The sequence below is a fragment of the Mytilinidion resinicola genome, assembly GCF_010093595.1.
Source record: "Mytilinidion resinicola strain CBS 304.34 unplaced genomic scaffold BDZ99scaffold_25, whole genome shotgun sequence".
In the NCBI taxonomy this organism is placed as follows: domain Eukaryota; kingdom Fungi; phylum Ascomycota; class Dothideomycetes; order Mytilinidiales; family Mytilinidiaceae; genus Mytilinidion; species Mytilinidion resinicola.
Window position 1 is genome coordinate 367,794 of NW_022985461.1, and position 16,813 is coordinate 384,606.

Genomic DNA, 16,813 nt, shown 5'->3' on the forward strand with positions numbered 1-16,813 from the left:
GAATCAACCGTGTAGAAGAAAACCTAAGAGGCGCGGCGTATACGTAGAGGGCAGGCGGCGTAGTTACTTTTTACCACATAACCAACCAGCCCAAATCCGATCGATTGTAGAAGGGAAGATTACGAAGCTCCGAGCCCGCAGAGAGCGCTCCAGTGGGTAGATTAGAATTCTTAGTTGCAAGTTTTTACAGAATCAACCGCGGAGAAGAAGCTTTAAGAGACGCGGCGTACACGCAGAGGGTAGACGGCGTAGTTCCTTCTTACCACAGAACCAACCAGCCTAAATCCGATCGATTGTAGAAGGGAAGCTCTAAATCCGCAGAAACGCCATAATGAAGAATCAACTCATTGTAATATTGACACTCTCCCATAGCTCGAGTGAGCGTGTCAAAGAGTTTGCATCACGATAACAGTCTGAATCGCAGCTTGTTATGCAGATCCTATGCCATGTCATCTGAATTCCAGACTGGCTCCCGTGTTCTTTCATCCCCTTGGAGTGTTAGCCCCATCCCACGGTCTGATTCACCGTTGTTGCGCAATAACATAACAAAATCGGGCTTAGATCGCACGGACTGGCTCTCGTTTATGCTTCTCAGCGTAGTTACTGTAATTTACCCTTTTCCTCCGACCCAATTTCGAGCGTTCCGAACATTACACCGGGTCAATATCCCAAATCGCCACCTAAACATGGCTCTTTTGACCTGATCTCCATCTCACCACCTCACAGCCTCACGCTTTAGCCCTTGCCCAATTCAGACCCCCACGTTATTAATATCCCAAATAGGTACTAAAATCACAGCATATGAGCCATCGAGCTCAAGACGAAAAACGGGTATATAACTATCCAAATCTACCTAAGCGGGGGGGGGCCTCACTTCCCCTTCAGTGCGTCGCCCCCCGCGAACCACCTCCCTAGCCACGTCGAGCCATGCTCCTGATACTGCGCGCGCGTCACGACGACGCCGCGGAGGAGGTCGCGGTCGTGGGCCAGCCGCGCGCCGCCGAGCCAGGTGTGTTTGATTGGGTCCGGGGCGCGGGCGATGCGGAGAGGGATGTTTGTGGGGGTGAGTTGGCGGAGGTCGGTTTCGCTACGGAAATATCCTGTCAGTCTTTTGAACCCCGACGCAGACAGGGGAGCGGAGTGGGAGCTAGAGGTAAGGAATGGGTACTCACAGCCTCTCCATGAACCCCTTGATCAGCGAATTGCCCCCTACCACCACGATATTCGCCAGCATCCCAGCCTGCAGCGCCGCTGGGAGGACGGATAAGCTTTGCATTATAGCTTCTGGCAGCCCAGCTTCCTGCAGCCCGATATCCGTCGGCGTGAATAGCAGCTCCGGAACCGCAAAGCGCTCGTTGCCGACTGGGAGGATGTCCTCACGGGGCCCGTCGAGCGGCTGAAGCAGTTTGCGGCGCGCCTTGATCGGGTCATGCGGCCGTGCGAAGCCATGGGCGCTATGCTCGTAGTTCGGCAAGACGTAGTCGAGGACGATTGAAGGGTCGACTTCGCGGCGATCTGAAAGCCCGCCTTTCCACGTGCGCTCGAGATCCGTCTTGAATGAGGGCGAGACGAAGGAGACGGCTTCTTTGATCTCGTTGAGGAGGTATGTTTCGTCGAGCATGTTGATGTGGCGGGTGGAGGAGAGCTCTTTGAGGTAGTTTGTGAGGAGCTTCCCGCCGACGGACATGCGGCGGATGGCCAAGTGGATGGGGCGACCATTATAGAGGGGAGTGATGGTCGTGTGGGAGTAGGAGCTGTCGATTAGGAGGAGGCACTCCGGGGGGAGGGGCGAGGTATCTGGAGGAGCGGAGTCGGAGAAGAGGGAGGGGATGTCGTTATAAGCGTTCAGAGCCGGACCTGTGGTCTTATTAGCCTAGCATCTCATATGTAGCAACTTCACAGAGAGTGTTGTCATACCTATACTCCTATAATACGTCGCAAACTCAAACTCCTCAAACACCATCTCATCGCAATTCTTCTGCAGCTGCACCGGGCAATTCGGCGCCTCCGCAAGCACCAGGTTCGTCTCTTTCGGATCACACTACACCAAACCATCAGCCCATATTCTTTCCATTCTGAATGTGTTCCGTCATACCCTCAGCCCCTCCTTTCCCTCCGAAAACTCATGCTCCCAAATCGCCTTCTCCGCCTCCCAGTTCACGATGAACCCGCGCTCGACCGGACGCCGAAACGCCATTTCGCCAAAGTTTGTGCATTTATCGAGGTCGGACGCGATGTAGACGCGTTTGTCGCGGCCTTTCGCAATGCAATTGGGGATTATCTTGCAGTCGTCGTAGGTAGGAGCAGCGGCGGCGGAAGCGAAGCCGGCTTTGAGGGTGTATGCGCCGTTGTCCAGGACGAGGGTTTGGGTTGCGACGGGGTCGTGGGCGGCTTTGCGCCAGCCTTTGGGAGGCATGGTTGTGTGTTGGGGAGGTGTTTGTTTTTGGAGAAGTTGATTGAGAATGACGATGTTAGAGTAGCGGAGATGAAGTCCACGTGACCAATATTTGTCTCTTCCTTCTTAAATGTGAACTAGTGGTGCAGTTTCTACTCTCTCATAATATGGAGTCTTTTTATCGCCCGAACGCTCTGCCAGAAATCTGTAAGCTCGGATTATCCACATCTTCAGATCGGCCCAAGCATCCAAAAACAGCACAGCGCACCCCCACCGCGGGGTCACAAAATTTATATTTCGTCCTGACTCGACACCAGCCATCATCTTCCTATAAACCTTCACGACCTCTCAAACCTCCAACCCAAAACCACCCTCCCAAAACCCTCCAAAAACCGCAACAATGCCACCAAAAGCAACCCCAACAACCGCCTCCCTCATCGACCTAGCCCACACAACCCGCACCCTCCTCACCCATCTCCAATCCTCGCTCGCACCCCCAACCGCCGCCTCACCCTCCACCACCTCGCCCCAAGATGCCACCACCACCACCTCCTCCACCACCCCCCCACCCCCAATTCTCGAAACCCTCAAATCCACAACCGCCCTCCTCCGCGCCAACACAACCACCCTCTCCCTCCTCCTCCTCACGCCCCCGCTGACCCCCTCGGCCCTCTACCCCAAAATCACAACCACAACCGACATCCTGCTCACCATGGTCGCCTGCCTAAGCCCGCCTCCCGCCTCCAGCTCTACCTCCCACCCCCAATCTTCGGAATTAGGCTCGACAGTCCACAGCGCCGCCCGCCTCGCCGTGCGGCGCGTGCTCGCCGCGTGGTCCGAGCTGCTCGCGCTCGTGGGGCGCGTCGCGGAGCGCGCGCAGCACGGCACCACCGACGCCCAAGACCGGAAGAGCGGGAAGTTCGACAAGGGCGTGCAGGAGGCGGATCGCGCGGCCGTGCTCGCGGCGACGGGGGTGGTGTGGGAGTGCTGCGAGGCGGTTGAGCGGGTCGTTGCGGACGGGATTGTGGGGACGGTGGTGCGGAGGGCGGAGGAGTGGCGGGGGGTGTTGGTGGATGCGGTGCAGGAACTGAAGGAGTGGGGGGAGGAAGGGGAGGAAGAGGGAGTAGGAAGCGATGGGGAGGAAGAAGGGTTTGGCGATGAGGATGATTTCTTTGGGGCGGGGAATAAGTTGGGGAAGGGGGATAGTGAGGTGAGGCGGTTGTTGGAGAGGAGTGTGAAGAAGTTGAGGATGGTGGGGTTGGTGTATCAGGCGCTTGTTAAGAGGAGGTTGAGGACGTTTCCGGTGCCGAAGGCCTCGTCAACTGGGAAAGCTTTGAAGGAGGGGGAGACGGAGGCGGAGGTGGTGGCGGAGCGGAATATGCAGACGCTGGATCAGATTATGGCGCTGTTGAAAGGGATACCGGAGACTGTGGATGAGCTTGCGTCCGCGTTTTACGACCTCGATGCTGAAGAGGTGGGGAAGTTGCTGGAGAAGGTGTGTGGGGATGCTATCAGGGCGACGCAAATTGTGGAGAAGAGTTGGGAGGGGAAGGAGGATGAGTTCAGCGCGTGGGCGGGGAAGTGGAGGGGGAGTTTTGAGGGGGTGGAGTGAAGAGTGAGCGAACCACCTCTTGTCGAACAGTTGAAGAAGACGTATCAGAAAGAGTGTAAAAAGGCCACACAGCTTCAGGTAAATTGGAGAGCAAAAAAGGCAGAATAACCCATTTCAATCCAATCGGTCGGCTCAAGACCAAACCAATGAAATCCATCTATCCCATCCATCATCCAACACCAAATTCCACCTCGAATGGAACAAGAAAAAACCCAACCATGCTGGAATATAGACACAAGAGGCTCTTCTACACCTAGCGTCACCTTTTTCGCCAAAAGCTCCCTCTGCATAGCCAATCCAAATTTAGATCCGAGTCGAAGATTTATCCAATCCACTTCACACGCTCCTCCCTCAGATCGCCATCGCAAAAGCAGCAAACCCCAACACCGCCGCACCATACCCACGCACATCCGCCGCCGCACCCGTGCTCGTCGCACCGGCCGCAGACGCAGTCTTCGAAGCCGAGCCCGTAGGGGAAGAGGTGACAGTCGCCGACTTGGCGGACCCAGACGCGGCGGAGCCGGAGGCGGTGGGGAGAGCGACAGAGGAACTCAGCGCGGCGGCGCAGATGCCGGCGACGGCGGGTTGGACCTCTGTGGAGAATATTAGTTATGTGTTTTGGGACTTTCCTTGGAGCGAAGTCGGAGAGGTGACGATAGAGCAATGACGTTTGGCGTAGCAAGTGGACTAATGCTCGCGTAACGGTCTAGATGGGAATGAGAGAAGAGGTCACGTACTAGCCTGGTCGTCCTTGCTGCATCCAGACGCGATACACGGCGAAGCGTTTGTCGTGATCTCGTTGGCCTTTGTGACGCACTGGCATTGGAAGTCGGTGCTGCTGCAGCCGGACTTTGTGATGGCGGAGACGATGCAGGTGAGCTGGGTTGGAGGTTAGTTTTGTTTCGAGGAGATGATGGGCTGGGGAGTTCGAGCTGCAAGACGCGCAAATGTGCAAGGAGGCGAGGGACTTTGGATCGGAAATCGGATTACGGCGCCTGGATCATGGAAGATGGACTACTCACAGCACAAGTCGGGATGCTGCTATAGTCAACCGCAACGACGGAGGTAGTGGCAGCGAGGAGCGCGAGGATAGTGGTGGCGAACTTCATATTTGCGGTTTTGAAAGAGCGAAGAGATAGATGAATGATAGATTCGAGGTGGGCGGCAGAGGCAGCTATCAAAGAGTAAGTGTTCCGCAAAACGCAAGGGATGATAATCCTCTTTTATATGCAGTGTCGCGACGTATCCGCATAGCTGGAAGGAATTGAGACGAGACTAAGAAGCCACGAGCGAGGCAGACAAGGGATCCACCCGCTTTTAACATGTTGTTAGATAAGAAGAAAACGGAACATGCATAGCCAGCTCCTCGGAGTCAGCTGAATCCAAACGCGATCAGCGGCAGTTGAATTAATTGCATTGGGACGCGGAGCTGGGGTGCTGACGGCCAGGCGTGGGCAACAGCGCGTCTCGCGAAGCCGTGACAGGTGAGAATGGGGGATGTGGAAAGGGAAAAGGCGCGCCGACGTGCATGTGGAGGTGATACAAAGCGGTTGGCGGAACGGGAACGAGAAGGATGGAAGTCAGGATCCAATTGAATCCTCCATCCTCCATCCTCCATCATTATGACCAGATAAGAGGAGGAACGAATGCACACGTACATGAAGGAGCGCTCGGAGCAGTGACTATGGCAGATATAAAAAAGAGGGTATGCAGAGTAGATTTACTCGTCACTTGAGGAAGAAGAAGACGAAGAAGAAGCAACACACACCTCCTTCTCCAACAGCAGGGCCATCCCAAGTATATACCCTCTAATCCACAACAGACTCCGTAATAAAGAAAATGAGACCTCTAATCTATCCCGAATTAAAACATCCTCCACTCGCCAGCTCGCTCTCCACACACCTCATCCCCACCATCCTACTCGACCGCTTCCTCGCGCCATGTTCCGCCCCAACGTCGTCAATCCCAGCCTCACCCGCCAATCACACCCCATAACAGCCCGCCCGCAGATCCCGGGCGTGCTGGGCGCTGGGTTGTCTGCGGAGCCCAGGCACACGCACGGCCCCTCGGCCTCCCGAAGCAAGCAAAGGCTGGATGCGCCCGGCACTCGCAGCCCGCATGCGATAAGGGGGGCCCAAGCGGCGCGGAACAAAAAGTGGTGGTTGCAGCCCCTGATCGACGGCAGCGAATCGAGCACCTCGGAAAGCGGGGCGAGGGCGCGCACGCTCCCCTCGGTACCGACTTCTCGTGACATGTACTGCAGCAAGCCATCGGAGAAATCGTGCTGACCCATGCTTGCTGTGGACGTCGGACCGGACGCTTCGGAGTGTGGCACGTTGCCGGGCTGGTCTGGTAGCACGACGCGTGACGCGCGTGTGTCGCTGGAGGGAGCGTGAGAGAGTCGTGAAAGGCCCACAGGGGCAAAGCTTGGAGAAGGATAGATAGATGGGTTGGCGAGGGGAGCTGATGGGAGAGACATGTGACTTATCACCTGCATTATCCCGTGGAGTGGAGTCGAGGCCAGAAAATTGAATCGCCAGCCATTCAGCCCCCCGCCAAAACCGACTCGTCACTCAGCAGCCGTCTCACCACCAAAGCCTATTTATCGAATATTTCACGTCAGCTTCAGAGCCAAGACAAGACGCATGGAGATCTCACCACGAAAAGTGTATTCCACAAGCAATCATTTCACCAATCTCGTCAAAAGAGAGACACATCTCATGCTTCGTTTACAAGTTACGATTTATACAGACTAGCTTTAGCATAGTACATGCCATCCGTCTTCTCATCTCTCGAGAAGACCACCCATTTCTCTAGCCAGACCACTCACTCCTCCATACCCGGCCGGCTGTCCAAAATATTCCAGCATCTGCGTAACATACAGAACCCGCTATATGCCAGGTGCGCCATAGTGTGTCTACCAACCCCGTTCCCGTTGCCGCTAAAAAAATCGCCCGGCCATTTTGTCGGCTGTGTGCCCCAGGAGAAAGTTGTGGAAAGGAGTCCCCTACCCGCCCGCCTTGCTCCGTTTCCGATAAAAGTTCCCGTTTGCCCTAGTTGCAGTGTCGAAGAGAAGAAAGGTCTGTTCCGTAGACTGCAACTGCTGTCGAGTATACGTCCCAGCTACCGAGTATGCTGCCGTCGAGAAGAAAAAAATAAAAATAAAACAAATAACGCAGACTCGAATCTGTCTAGGTATCGTGCAGTATGCAGAGCCGAGAGAAGAGGAAATTGCTGAACCACACAAGCCGTCAAGAAGAGAAGAAGTGAAATCGTGCAAATCTTGTGTAAGTCGCTTTTTGCCCGCACGCTGCGCCAGACAAATCCAGATACTAAAAACTGAAACTAAAACTCCCGACCCCACTGGTGGCATGACACATATATGCTTATGTCGTCCTGTCTGTATGGGGAGTACGGGACATGGAATCTCTTAACATATGTGACAGGAAGGGAATTTGAAAGGAAAACTGCTTGCTGCTGATCTCAGAACATTGAACCATCTGCGATCGGACGTGGTGGCGATCCGTTAATTCCAGCCGGTGGGAACGCCGGGCTGATGACCGGAGGTGCTTGGTTCTTCATGTAAAGACTGCGACCTTCACTCGATGACTTGCGCAACTTGTGTCCCTTCGGCCGCGCCTGTTGGTCAAGCTCGTCGGCAGAGTTGGTCCGCATCGGATCTGCGAAAGGAGCACGTGGAGGTTGCACTGCCCCATCGCTACTCTCGCTGGTACCGGTACGGCCAAATCCAAATCGACGTCGAGGGTTGATGGGAGGAACTGGTGGTGGAGACTCAACGCCATTCCTGAGGGAAGCTCCAGCAGGAAGGTCGACCGTATCCATGACCGACGTAGCAGAAATGAACACTGGCTCCGAGATGTCCGACTTGTTGATTGACTTCTTACGCATTGTACCTCTGCTGGTGGCGATATTTGAGCTGAAAGACGAAGCCACAGGAGTCGTCGCCGCCGAAATTGGAGGCGTTGAGTTGGCCGAGAACGGGGCAACCGGTAAAGGGTAGGGGCGGATCGAAGCAATGCCCGGGCTGATTCCCGGAGAGGGGCGAGGAGACAACGGCAATCCAGGAGACACTCCTCCCATGGCCGGGCTATTAGCTGCCGGTGACAGGCGAGGAGACGATCCTATCATTGGGCTGTGGGCGGTGTGTATCGGATGCAGAGACTTCTGGTCAAAGTAAGCAGCAGCTGCGGTTCTGCTGTTGCTTCGCATATTTCCTTGTGCAACCACCTCTGGTAGAGTCTCTGGTGAGTGTTGACGTGACGAACTCCCCTGAACGTGCTGGGGAATGGATGGTGACATGCCAGGATAGCCATTAGTACTGCCAGTGCCTTCAGCCATTGCCTTGTCGAGGTCATCCCGATACCGTCCAGTACGACTCGTTGATCGACCTTGCGAAAGCTCCGAGCTTGACCGGTTTCGCGTAGAGCTCCTGCTCGATGCTGGTGGTGAGCGACCCTTGGCAGATCTGGGATCACGACTGTTGTCCTCACTAGCTCCACGTTGGAGTCGCTGCTCTAATTCTCGCCGGGCATCCTGTTCGCTCTGCTGTGGAATTCGTGATGGTTTCGGTCGTGTTCCCTGTGGACCGACTTGATTCTCCTCGGACCTCCAGTATTCACTTCCGTAGAACTTGTTCTCGGACCCAGCCAAGGATGTACTGCTGGCGCTAGCTGACGGTGCACCGATTCCCAGCATCCTCATAGCCTTTGTCTGCGTGGGCTCGGGCTTCGAAGGATTGTTGTTGACTGCCATGGAGTCGCGGCTGGTCTTAGAGCGAAGCATCCCCAGAGCGTTCTTCAGACCACTCGCAGCAGGGCTCTGGGATCGGCTTCTGTCGTTCGAGCTTACTCCATTACGAAGCCTCTCTTGAATTGCCCGCTGACGCTGCGCAAGTTCGTTCTGAAATGCTTCGCGCTCGTGTTGAGTCTCGGTGCTGCCTCCACGTGCATGCGTCTTCCTCAGTTCCTGTTCCCACTGAGGAGCATCTGTATCCTGGGAGCCACTTCGATCACGCAAATTGCCATTAACGGGCTGAGATCCACCGTATGTTGGCTGTACCTTTGGCCGATAAGGATCGACTGGACTGGTGGAGCTGATACTATCACCCTCACCGTAGTGCGAACTTCGGTCTAGGTCTTCCAGATCCCAAGGATTTGAGTGGCTGTAGCTGGAATGTGCAGGAGTATCAGATTCGGACGGAGCCTGTCCGCGCCGGATAGCTCCATCTTGAGTGCGCAGAGAAAGGGGCTCTGGTGCTGGCGGCTTTTCATCTCCATATACCGAGGACACCGAGCTAGGCTTTCGAAGATGTTGCCTGACAAGTCCGCTCAGGCCACCCTTATCATCGCCGAGAGTTGGTGAGTCAATATCATTGTCGCCGTTGACAATGGTACCCGCCGATGTGCGCTTTTCAGCGTTGTCGACTTGGCGGTTTGCATCGTTAGTGTGTCGCTCATCGGGTCGGTGCTCGAGTTGTGGTTTCTCTGGCCTCGAGTTGTTGCGGGATCGGAGAGCAGGATGGTCAAGAATGGGAGGAGCAGTTCGGCTGGCCACTGGTGGAGGTCGCTGAAGCCCTTCAAGCCGTCGATCGAGATCCGACGATTTCACAGGACGAGCCTTGGGAAGGTCGTCATCGCTACTATCACCAGGAGAGGCGAAAAAAGTGGCGCGTGACTCAGAGGCCGGCACCTGAGGCGCTGGCCTCTGTGGAGAGGCTGGTGAAGGTGCATCCCTCATCTGGTTGGCGGCCTTCTGGAAGACTGAGAAGGGGGATGGTGGCTCTCTTTTAGCGTTCGAATTTAACCTCGGGCGCTCCGAAACGTCATCATTAAATGGTGAAGGTGCTTCTCTCTTTACAGTCGAATCTGATCTCGAGCGATCCGGAACATCGGCCTCGGCCCTCTTGCGCGCTTCAATCTCGGCACGCTCACGCAGAGATGGTTTCGTTGGCCTCTCATTCCTTGGCGCTGGCGCTGGCGTTTCCTTACCCTGCTGCATCTGTTTCAGACGCTGGGCATATTGCTGCTCATCAAATTGTTGCTTGGGCTTGTTAAAGGCACCCATAGCAGTTGCTTTGCCTCGGTCATTGGGTTGGAGCGCAGAGTGCAGCGCGTTTGTTTCCTCGTCGCTTCCCAAGGGGCTCATTGGTGGTGATTGGGGTTGGGACAGTACGGGGCTTGAGTTGGACGACGGAGGGTGGACAGGCCCGCCAGATGCAATGGTAGGCATAGCACCAGCTTGGGTAGGGCTACCAGCCCGTGCTCCAGGACGGGCAAATCGATCGCTCAAATTATTCGCACTTCTGGCTTGTGACAGGAATGGTGGAGTCGAGAGTCCAGCGGTTGGTCCACGTTGCTTCTGAATCGAATTCAACCGACTCATGGCGGATGACTGTTGGTCATGAATGTGCTGATCCAAGCCTTGATCATACAAACGATTTCGTCCCTTAGTCATAGTGCGGTTCAGATCACTCGCTAGGGGTAGTATCGGTGCATTTGGAACTGCAGGCGATGAAGCTGGAACGGAACTGGCTCCTTGCGAAGCGATGGACGTAGCAGCAGTGGATGATCGTGCCTGTCCAGATCCGGCGGAAGAGTTCGTCCCTCGTCGGCCACTGTATCCAGAAAGTGACGGCGAATAAAACTCCTTAAGTGGGCTTGATGGTTCTGGTTCCGGTTCAGACTGCCTGCTATCGAACAGCCGCTCTTCATTCTCCAGCTCGGCAGCTTCCCGTTCCTTATCGGCGCGCTCCTGTTGACGTATCTTTTGGAATGTAGACATGTTGACATCATCTTCGTAGAGCGCTCTACCTAAGCTCTTGGATGATCCATTGCCTGAGTTGGCAATCTTGTAGACCTTCTGGCGGCCACCGAACAGAACATTGCCTTCGCCCGGGCGCGATCTCGTCATAACACTTCCAGATTGAGAGTCGTCATCAGTGCCATATCCATCAACGGAGTCCTGCCTTCCATAGGCGAATGGAGGTCGGATGGAACTGTTGATTGATGCAACTTCGGCGATATCGGAGAGACCACCTGGAACAAAACCGAAGTCGTGGAGACGAGACTGTCGCTTCGGATGTAAGACGCTGTCGTCGCTTGCTTTGCCGAGTTTCGAGTTTGGATCATCTTGTTCTCTCAACATGCTGAATCGGGCCGACAAGTTTGGCATCAGCAAGCTAGTCCGGAAGTTGTCAGTTGATGGCAGGGCAATCGACAAGTCTAATTCAGGCTTCGGCTCAGGCTGTCCCTTCTTCGATTTCTTCGCCTTCTTCGTGCCAGACGAGGCAACATTGCTGACTGGCGCATCCTCGACAATCTCCTCCTTCTTGCGCCCGAAAAAGCGATTCATTTTGGCCTTGGTCGAGTTAGCGAGATTGATATGGTCGAAAAGCCGCACGAGCAGGAATTGCCTGCGCAATGATGGAGAAGCGTCGCTCATGCTGTGCTGAAAGTAAAAGAGCTTACAGGGTGTGCTTCGGACGGGAGCGAGATATGTTAGGGCAGCGGTCGTGAGAGCAAACGCTCGTCCCACAGAGCCTCCACCGCCTCTTTGTGAAATTGGTGCTCTGGGACTTGATGGCCAGCTCGGTGTGCGTTGTCGAAGCAATGTAGGAAGGATATGTGCGTAACAATGGTCCACTAGAAAGAGACAGTGTGTCAGTGCCATGGTCAGCGTGCGGCTAGCTGCGTTACTCCCCACACCAACGTTGCCAGCCTCCAGGAGGACGAGGTAAGGAGCAACCTACGCAATTGACACGACGTTTGGCGACCGCTTGGCGAAGGCCCGAGACAGTGAACGTGGGAGCAAAAGCTGCGACGCGGGATTGGGGGCGGAGGATGCAGTCTACATGCAGTCGCAGTTGGGACGGACGCAATCGAGGGGCGGGTGAAGGAGTGAGGCGGTGTTTGTGGTGGTCGCGGGCGAGGAATGGGGGTTGAATGAATGGACGCTGGCGTGCAGCGATGAATAGAGGTTGAAGGAAATCGGGCCAAGGCGAGTCCCAGCGCGGGCGATCCTGTCGAGCAGTCTGATAGAGACGGGAGATGGCTACTGGACAGGAGGGAGACGAATGGGAAGGAGCGTGGGGAGCTGGGGAAGCGTATGGAGAGCAGACGAGACGCCCGCGCGCGTTGAGCAGTGAATGGAAGAACGAAGACGCTGGGTTGGGCGGAAGATTGGCAGGCAGGCGGGAGAGCCACACGTGAATAATGCCACTCGCAGGCCGCACTGAGGCGCCGACGGGCGGAAGGGGTCGCTGCTGAACGAGTGAACGCTCGAGAGCGGCGACAGGGTCAAGGGCTCCAATCTCCACGAGCGGGAAATTAGCAGCTCATGGCTTTTGCGAGACCTGAAGCGCGGCCCGCTGGGCCAACGGGACGGCCTGTTTTTTCTCTACTTTTGCTAACCCTGTCTGGAGCCGACGTCCACCTGGCCCTCCTGGCGCGCCGGTGTGTGAGGCCGAATGTGCATCCGCAAAGCTGCGGGAGTGCCTGAGCTGGGCCTAAATCTAGCGAGCATATGCAAGGTCCCGCCTCGCAGTGACAGCGAACGGCAGCTGCTGCAGGGCTGCTGCACTTCGAGTCGGCCGTTGCCACGACTCACCCGGCTTCCCCTGAGACGCATACATTCACTGCTTGAGACGGATCACGGCGACGTCTGCGCCTGTTCGGGGGCCTCGAGCCACAAGCGCCCGCTCCAAGGCCGCCCAACGTGGCCAATATAAAGGAGAAGTCGGGGGAGGCTTCGGCACCTGGCGCCTCAGCCGGCCGGCCCAGAGATCGCCTTGCAGCTTGCCTCAACTCGTCCCGGGCCGTCTGCTGTGCGACCTCACGGCTGAAATCATCGTCATCGCCGGAGTCAGCAATATCCAGCAATATCCAGCGCTCGCACCGCAGCCCCGACGACACCGCACACCACGACGTCGACCAGCAGAGCGATCAGAGATGGGCGAAGTGGTGTGCCGGCCGTTGACGGATAGGGGGCCTCTAGTCCTTTGGCGCATGCAGTGGCTCCAAACGGCCTGCTGAAACCCAACAGCTGCAGCGGGAGCGCCAGCGTCTTCTCCAAACGAAGCCAATCACGCCCGTCCCGCCACGCCCACTGTGACGGGAGCCCCTGGCCGACGCCTTCACCCCCGCCAAGCCCTGCCACGCCCTGTCGCCCTCTGAAACTGGGACCCCACGCAGAGGCCACGCTGTCGACCGCCGCTCTGATCACGTCCGCGACCGCGACGGCCTCAGCAGCCCGGGGCTTCCATGCGTCGTCAAGACAGAGAGCACGATGGTGCAGAATGTCGTGACCCGCCGTGGCACACGCATCATCCATCTGGCTGCACCGAGAGACACCACCGCGCTAATCACGGGGGAGTCTGCACGCCGATCACAGCACAGCCCGTCGTGAAGCATGGCAAGCATGGGTGAGGCGCGGGAGATCGCAGCAGCTGCTCCAGACGTGCGCCCCAGCCAAACAAACTTCGCGGTGATGCACACGCACGCTGCAGAGGAAACCCGAGCAGAGGAGAATGAAACCAGACGCTGCGCTGAAGAGAGGGACTGATCTTCTCTGCCTGGCCTGGGCTCAATTCGATGCTGCAGAGGAAAGCCCCTCGCACATCCGGCCACCTCCATCAGGTACCGCCTTCCAGAGCCCTGTCGATTTCATGGATCCAGGAACCATCACGACAGCATGGCCCTGGCAAGACGGCATTGACCCGAAAACCTTGAGCTCATCGACCATTACAACTACCCGCAACATTCTAGAATTTCCTCCTGCCTATCACGGGAAGTCGAGGGGGATAAGTCATGGGATTCTCATAAGGCGACACCGAAATTGGCGCCAAACTCCGCGCCGTTGACGCTTTCTTTCGATAGTCTGGCCGGCGGGATAGGGAGCGCATCCGCAAGAGGTAGGGCGGACGCCTTAGGCCCGTCACTTTGGGCCGGCGACGATCTTCAATCGGGCGAAATATAAGATTGCTTCAGGATCGCCGTCTCGGCCTGCCTCTGTGAGGCCTGGCGCCACAGCCGTCCCATCGTGCCATCGACGCGTCTGTATCGTGTTTTCGTTTGACCACCATCGCGAACGGGCCCTTCCCGTCGATGCTGCGCGAGTTTGACTGAGCCTGGTACTTGGGTTCGAAGCGATGTGATTCTGTGGGATACGAAATGCCCGTGATTGAGAACATCCGGTTGTTTCAGGTCGGAGGAGATGATAATACGCTTACTATGCTTTTTCCCGGGGTAAAAAGGCTAACTATAGCCATTTTCCGGCTTGAGCAGATACACGAGATAGGGTAAGGACTGGCATAAGTGATAACTAGATGTTCTCAGCTTATGTACGCACTCCTCGACCTCCAAAAGGTACGTAACATCATCCTTCTTTCGGCTGCCGTTCACCCGGTTCTCTCAGACTTCTGCCAAGCGCGTAAAATGAAGGACTCCCACTGCTGACTTGCCAGTGTCGTCAGTTACCCCACAAGTCACGCATCACAGACGCCCGTGCCGCGTGTCCAACCTCTTGAACCGTGCTGTGAACCGTGAACCACAGCGTGGGAAGCGCTAGGTTCGATTTCATTCAAACAGCAAGCCGGCTGCCGTCGAGAATCGCGATCGCCTGCTCCTCCCACGTTGCCGACCCTTACAAATTCTATCTACTATTTTTACAATTCATCCTTCGCGGCTGGAGCCTTGCCGCTAGCCGCTGCCGACTCGCACACAGCCGGCGTGCCGACCTCCATTCTGTACACGCACTTCTCTTGCTCAACAATCTTCCAGATCTCGTCCTTCTCTGCGCACGCCAGGATGAGTCGGGTACTCCTGTTCGGCCCGTTCCAGCAGTGCTGCCCGTTCTCGTACACCAGTGAGTAACGCTCGCCTGATCCGAGACCCTTGCCATCGGGAGGCAGATCCTCATCGACTGTAACCTTCTCAATGCGCACAAAGTTGCCCATGTTGGTGTGTCCTCCGCCCTTCTTGGACTTCTGCGTCGTCTGGCCCAGCCAGCAGAACGAGTACGTGTACTCGCCCGAATCTTTGTCGATGCACTGGTCCTTCAGTGCTCTGAAAATGTTGTCGGGTCCGTACTCCTTCTGCAAGTCTTCCTGGTGTGAAGTGAGCTCCTTGCGGTCGTTTTCGAGGTCCTTCTTGGCAGACTCTAGCTGTTGACGAGCATCTTGTACTGCTTTTGAATCTCCCGAGTCGGAGTGAGGTGCTGCGAGGACGCCGTTCTCGATCAGGGTGACACGGAGGTCGCGAAGCTTCTGGTCGACCCAGTCCCTCAGTGGCTTGGGGAGGTACTCTTCGAACTTGTATACTGTAGAGAGTTAGTTTAGTTGCAACTAAATTCAAGTGAGAGTGATATGACTTACAAACTTCGACATCACTCTCCTCAGTACTCTCAAACTCTTCCCAATTGAGCCCATTCTCCGCATCCGACTTCAAGATCTCATCCAAATCTCTATCAAGAGCCGGATCCGAATCCGGTCCTTTATCCCTCGCCGCATAATCCTCCCACGCCTTCACCGCCCTCTTGACCCCCTCATCATTGAAATTCGGATTCCGCTCCTCCTTAAACGTCGCCAAAATCTGCTCCAACTCCCTCACTCTCTCCCTCGCCCTCTCCCTCTCCCCCCTAACCCTCCCAAGACTCTCCACCAACTCCCCAATCCTTCCCTTCGCCAAACTCGCCAACACCGCCACCTTCCCCCCCTTCCCGGGCCCCTTAACCACCCGCCCCCGCTCACTCCTCTCCACCCCCGCCAGCTCCGCCTCCAAGCTCGCCACCTTGACCTCCTGCCCCTGGATCTGCGCGCCCAGCGTCGCAATCCGATCCTCGACCTCGCGCCGCAGCCGCGCCGCCGCCTCGACCAGCTCGCGGCGGCGCTTGTTGGCGGCGCCCAGGCTCTTCTGCCGCTCCGCGTCCTGCTTGCGCCACGCCTTGCCGATGGCCGCGCAGCGGTCCTCGCATTTCACCCCGCCGACGCCCGCCCACTCGTCGCTGCCGTCGCAGCACAGCTCGTAGTCGCAGACGCCGTCGTTGACGCTGCTGAAGGGGACGTACAGCGGAAGGTGGCCCTTGTTCTTGCAGTAGAAGCCCGGCAGGGCGAGGGTCTCGTTGAAGCGCGCCGCGGGGTTGGGGTTCGTGGGGGGCGAGGGCGGCGAGAGCGGCGAGATGTGCGAGCAGGCGGCGGTGCCGGGCTCGTCGGAGCCGTCGGGGCAGTCGCAGTAGTCGTCGTTGAGCGCGGCGAGGGGGAGCGTGAGGGAGGGGTTGGAGATGCAGGTGAAGGTGTCGGGGGATTTGTAGAATTTGGCGACTGTGGGGGGTTGAGGGGTTAGTTTTGAGCTTGTGGGAATTGGGAGGGTAGATGGGCGCCTCGGGAATAGGAGGGCAATTGGGGAATGGGATTGGGATTTTGGGGGGACTTACATTCGGGACCGACGCCGCGAGGTCGGGGTGCTTCTGAGGCGGCGAGGGCGGGGACGGCGAGGAGGGAGCAGAGGAGGGCGATTGCCTCAAGCTGGTGCTTCCCCATGGTGGATATAAGTGAGATATTTGGGTGGTGGAGCTGGAGCTTGAAGTTGGTGGTGGGAATTCGAGATGAAGCTACGTAGCAGTTATACGCGATACCGAGATAGGCTTACCGCCTCTCTTGCCATATCAACAACACTACACTCGCTGACTCTCGAACACAAATTGATTACCCCCATTCCATCAAACGAACTTTACGCGTCTGTCGCTTCTTCTTCAACGCGTCCGCCAACTTCTAGCGTACAGCCTCGAAGCTC

At 56.6% G+C, this 16,813-nt stretch overlaps 7 protein-coding genes across 7 annotated transcripts; 2 read left to right on the forward strand and 5 right to left on the reverse strand.

The window, feature by feature from the left end:
- Nucleotides 1-553: 553 nt before the first annotated feature.
- Nucleotides 554-2,423, reverse strand: BDZ99DRAFT_575867 (Actin/actin-like protein). Its single transcript, XM_033728512.1, has 4 exons — nucleotides 2,096-2,423; nucleotides 1,918-2,041; nucleotides 1,173-1,857; nucleotides 554-1,087 (listed from the first exon to the last, which is right to left on the reverse strand). The coding sequence occupies exons 1-4, from the start codon at nucleotides 2,414-2,416 to the stop codon at nucleotides 871-873; spliced, it is 1,347 nt and encodes a 448-aa protein (XP_033570769.1). The 5' UTR covers nucleotides 2,417-2,423; the 3' UTR covers nucleotides 554-870.
- Nucleotides 2,424-3,107: 684 nt separating this feature from the next.
- Nucleotides 3,108-4,007, forward strand: BDZ99DRAFT_399126 (uncharacterized protein; the record flags this gene model as incomplete). Its single annotated transcript, XM_033716118.1, has 1 exon — nucleotides 3,108-4,007. The coding sequence occupies one exon, from the start codon at nucleotides 3,108-3,110 to the stop codon at nucleotides 4,005-4,007; it is 900 nt and encodes a 299-aa protein (XP_033570770.1).
- Nucleotides 4,003-5,419, reverse strand: BDZ99DRAFT_467928 (uncharacterized protein). The gene is made up of 3 exons (XM_033721126.1): nucleotides 5,030-5,419; nucleotides 4,745-4,886; nucleotides 4,003-4,600 (listed from the first exon to the last, which is right to left on the reverse strand). Exons 1-3 carry the CDS (start codon nucleotides 5,114-5,116, stop codon nucleotides 4,359-4,361), a joined length of 471 nt encoding a protein of 156 aa, XP_033570771.1. The 5' UTR covers nucleotides 5,117-5,419; the 3' UTR covers nucleotides 4,003-4,358.
- Nucleotides 5,420-5,910: 491 nt separating this feature from the next.
- BDZ99DRAFT_526279 (uncharacterized protein) lies at nucleotides 5,911-6,486 on the reverse strand (the record flags this gene model as incomplete). Its single annotated transcript, XM_033726123.1, has 1 exon — nucleotides 5,911-6,486. The coding sequence occupies one exon, from the start codon at nucleotides 6,484-6,486 to the stop codon at nucleotides 5,911-5,913; it is 576 nt and encodes a 191-aa protein (XP_033570772.1).
- A 184-nt stretch (nucleotides 6,487-6,670) lies between these two features.
- Nucleotides 6,671-7,367, forward strand: BDZ99DRAFT_163398 (uncharacterized protein). The gene has a single exon (XM_033712886.1). It carries the CDS (start codon nucleotides 6,778-6,780, stop codon nucleotides 7,243-7,245), a length of 468 nt encoding a protein of 155 aa, XP_033570773.1. The 5' UTR covers nucleotides 6,671-6,777; the 3' UTR covers nucleotides 7,246-7,367.
- Nucleotides 7,368-7,490: 123 nt separating this feature from the next.
- Nucleotides 7,491-11,378, reverse strand: BDZ99DRAFT_399058 (uncharacterized protein; the record flags this gene model as incomplete). Its single annotated transcript, XM_033716113.1, has 2 exons — nucleotides 7,491-9,806; nucleotides 9,885-11,378. The coding sequence occupies 2 exons, from the start codon at nucleotides 11,376-11,378 to the stop codon at nucleotides 7,491-7,493; spliced, it is 3,810 nt and encodes a 1,269-aa protein (XP_033570774.1).
- Nucleotides 11,379-14,688: 3,310 nt separating this feature from the next.
- Nucleotides 14,689-16,560, reverse strand: BDZ99DRAFT_399251 (uncharacterized protein; the record flags this gene model as incomplete). The annotated part of the gene is made up of 3 exons (XM_033716125.1): nucleotides 14,689-15,341; nucleotides 15,397-16,341; nucleotides 16,455-16,560. 3 exons carry the CDS (start codon nucleotides 16,558-16,560, stop codon nucleotides 14,689-14,691), a joined length of 1,704 nt encoding a protein of 567 aa, XP_033570775.1.
- Nucleotides 16,561-16,813: the final 253 nt, after the last annotated feature.

What these genes read in the sequence shown, in the direction of transcription:
- BDZ99DRAFT_163398 (XM_033712886.1), top strand. Translation starts at nt 6,778, where the DNA reads ATGCCATCCGTCTTCTCATCTCTCGAGAAGACCACCCATTTCTCTAGC.
- BDZ99DRAFT_467928 (XM_033721126.1), bottom strand. Translation starts at nt 5,116, where the DNA reads ATGAAGTTCGCCACCACTATCCTCGCGCTCCTCGCTGCCACTACCTCC. An exon ending in GCAGCATCCCGACTTGTGCT is followed by an intron (nt 4,887 to 5,029) that starts GTGAGTAGTCCA and finishes CCTCCAACCCAG; the next exon opens with CTCACCTGCATCGTCTCCGC. An exon ending in CAGCAAGGACGACCAGGCTA is followed by an intron (nt 4,601 to 4,744) that starts GTACGTGACCTC and finishes TATTCTCCACAG; the next exon opens with AGGTCCAACCCGCCGTCGCC.
- BDZ99DRAFT_575867 (XM_033728512.1), bottom strand. Translation starts at nt 2,416, where the DNA reads ATGCCTCCCAAAGGCTGGCGCAAAGCCGCCCACGACCCCGTCGCAACC. An exon ending in AGGGAAAGGAGGGGCTGAGG is followed by an intron (nt 2,042 to 2,095) that starts GTATGACGGAAC and finishes GGTTTGGTGTAG; the next exon opens with TGTGATCCGAAAGAGACGAA. An exon ending in AAGGGGTTCATGGAGAGGCT is followed by an intron (nt 1,088 to 1,172) that starts GTGAGTACCCAT and finishes ATATTTCCGTAG; the next exon opens with CGAAACCGACCTCCGCCAAC.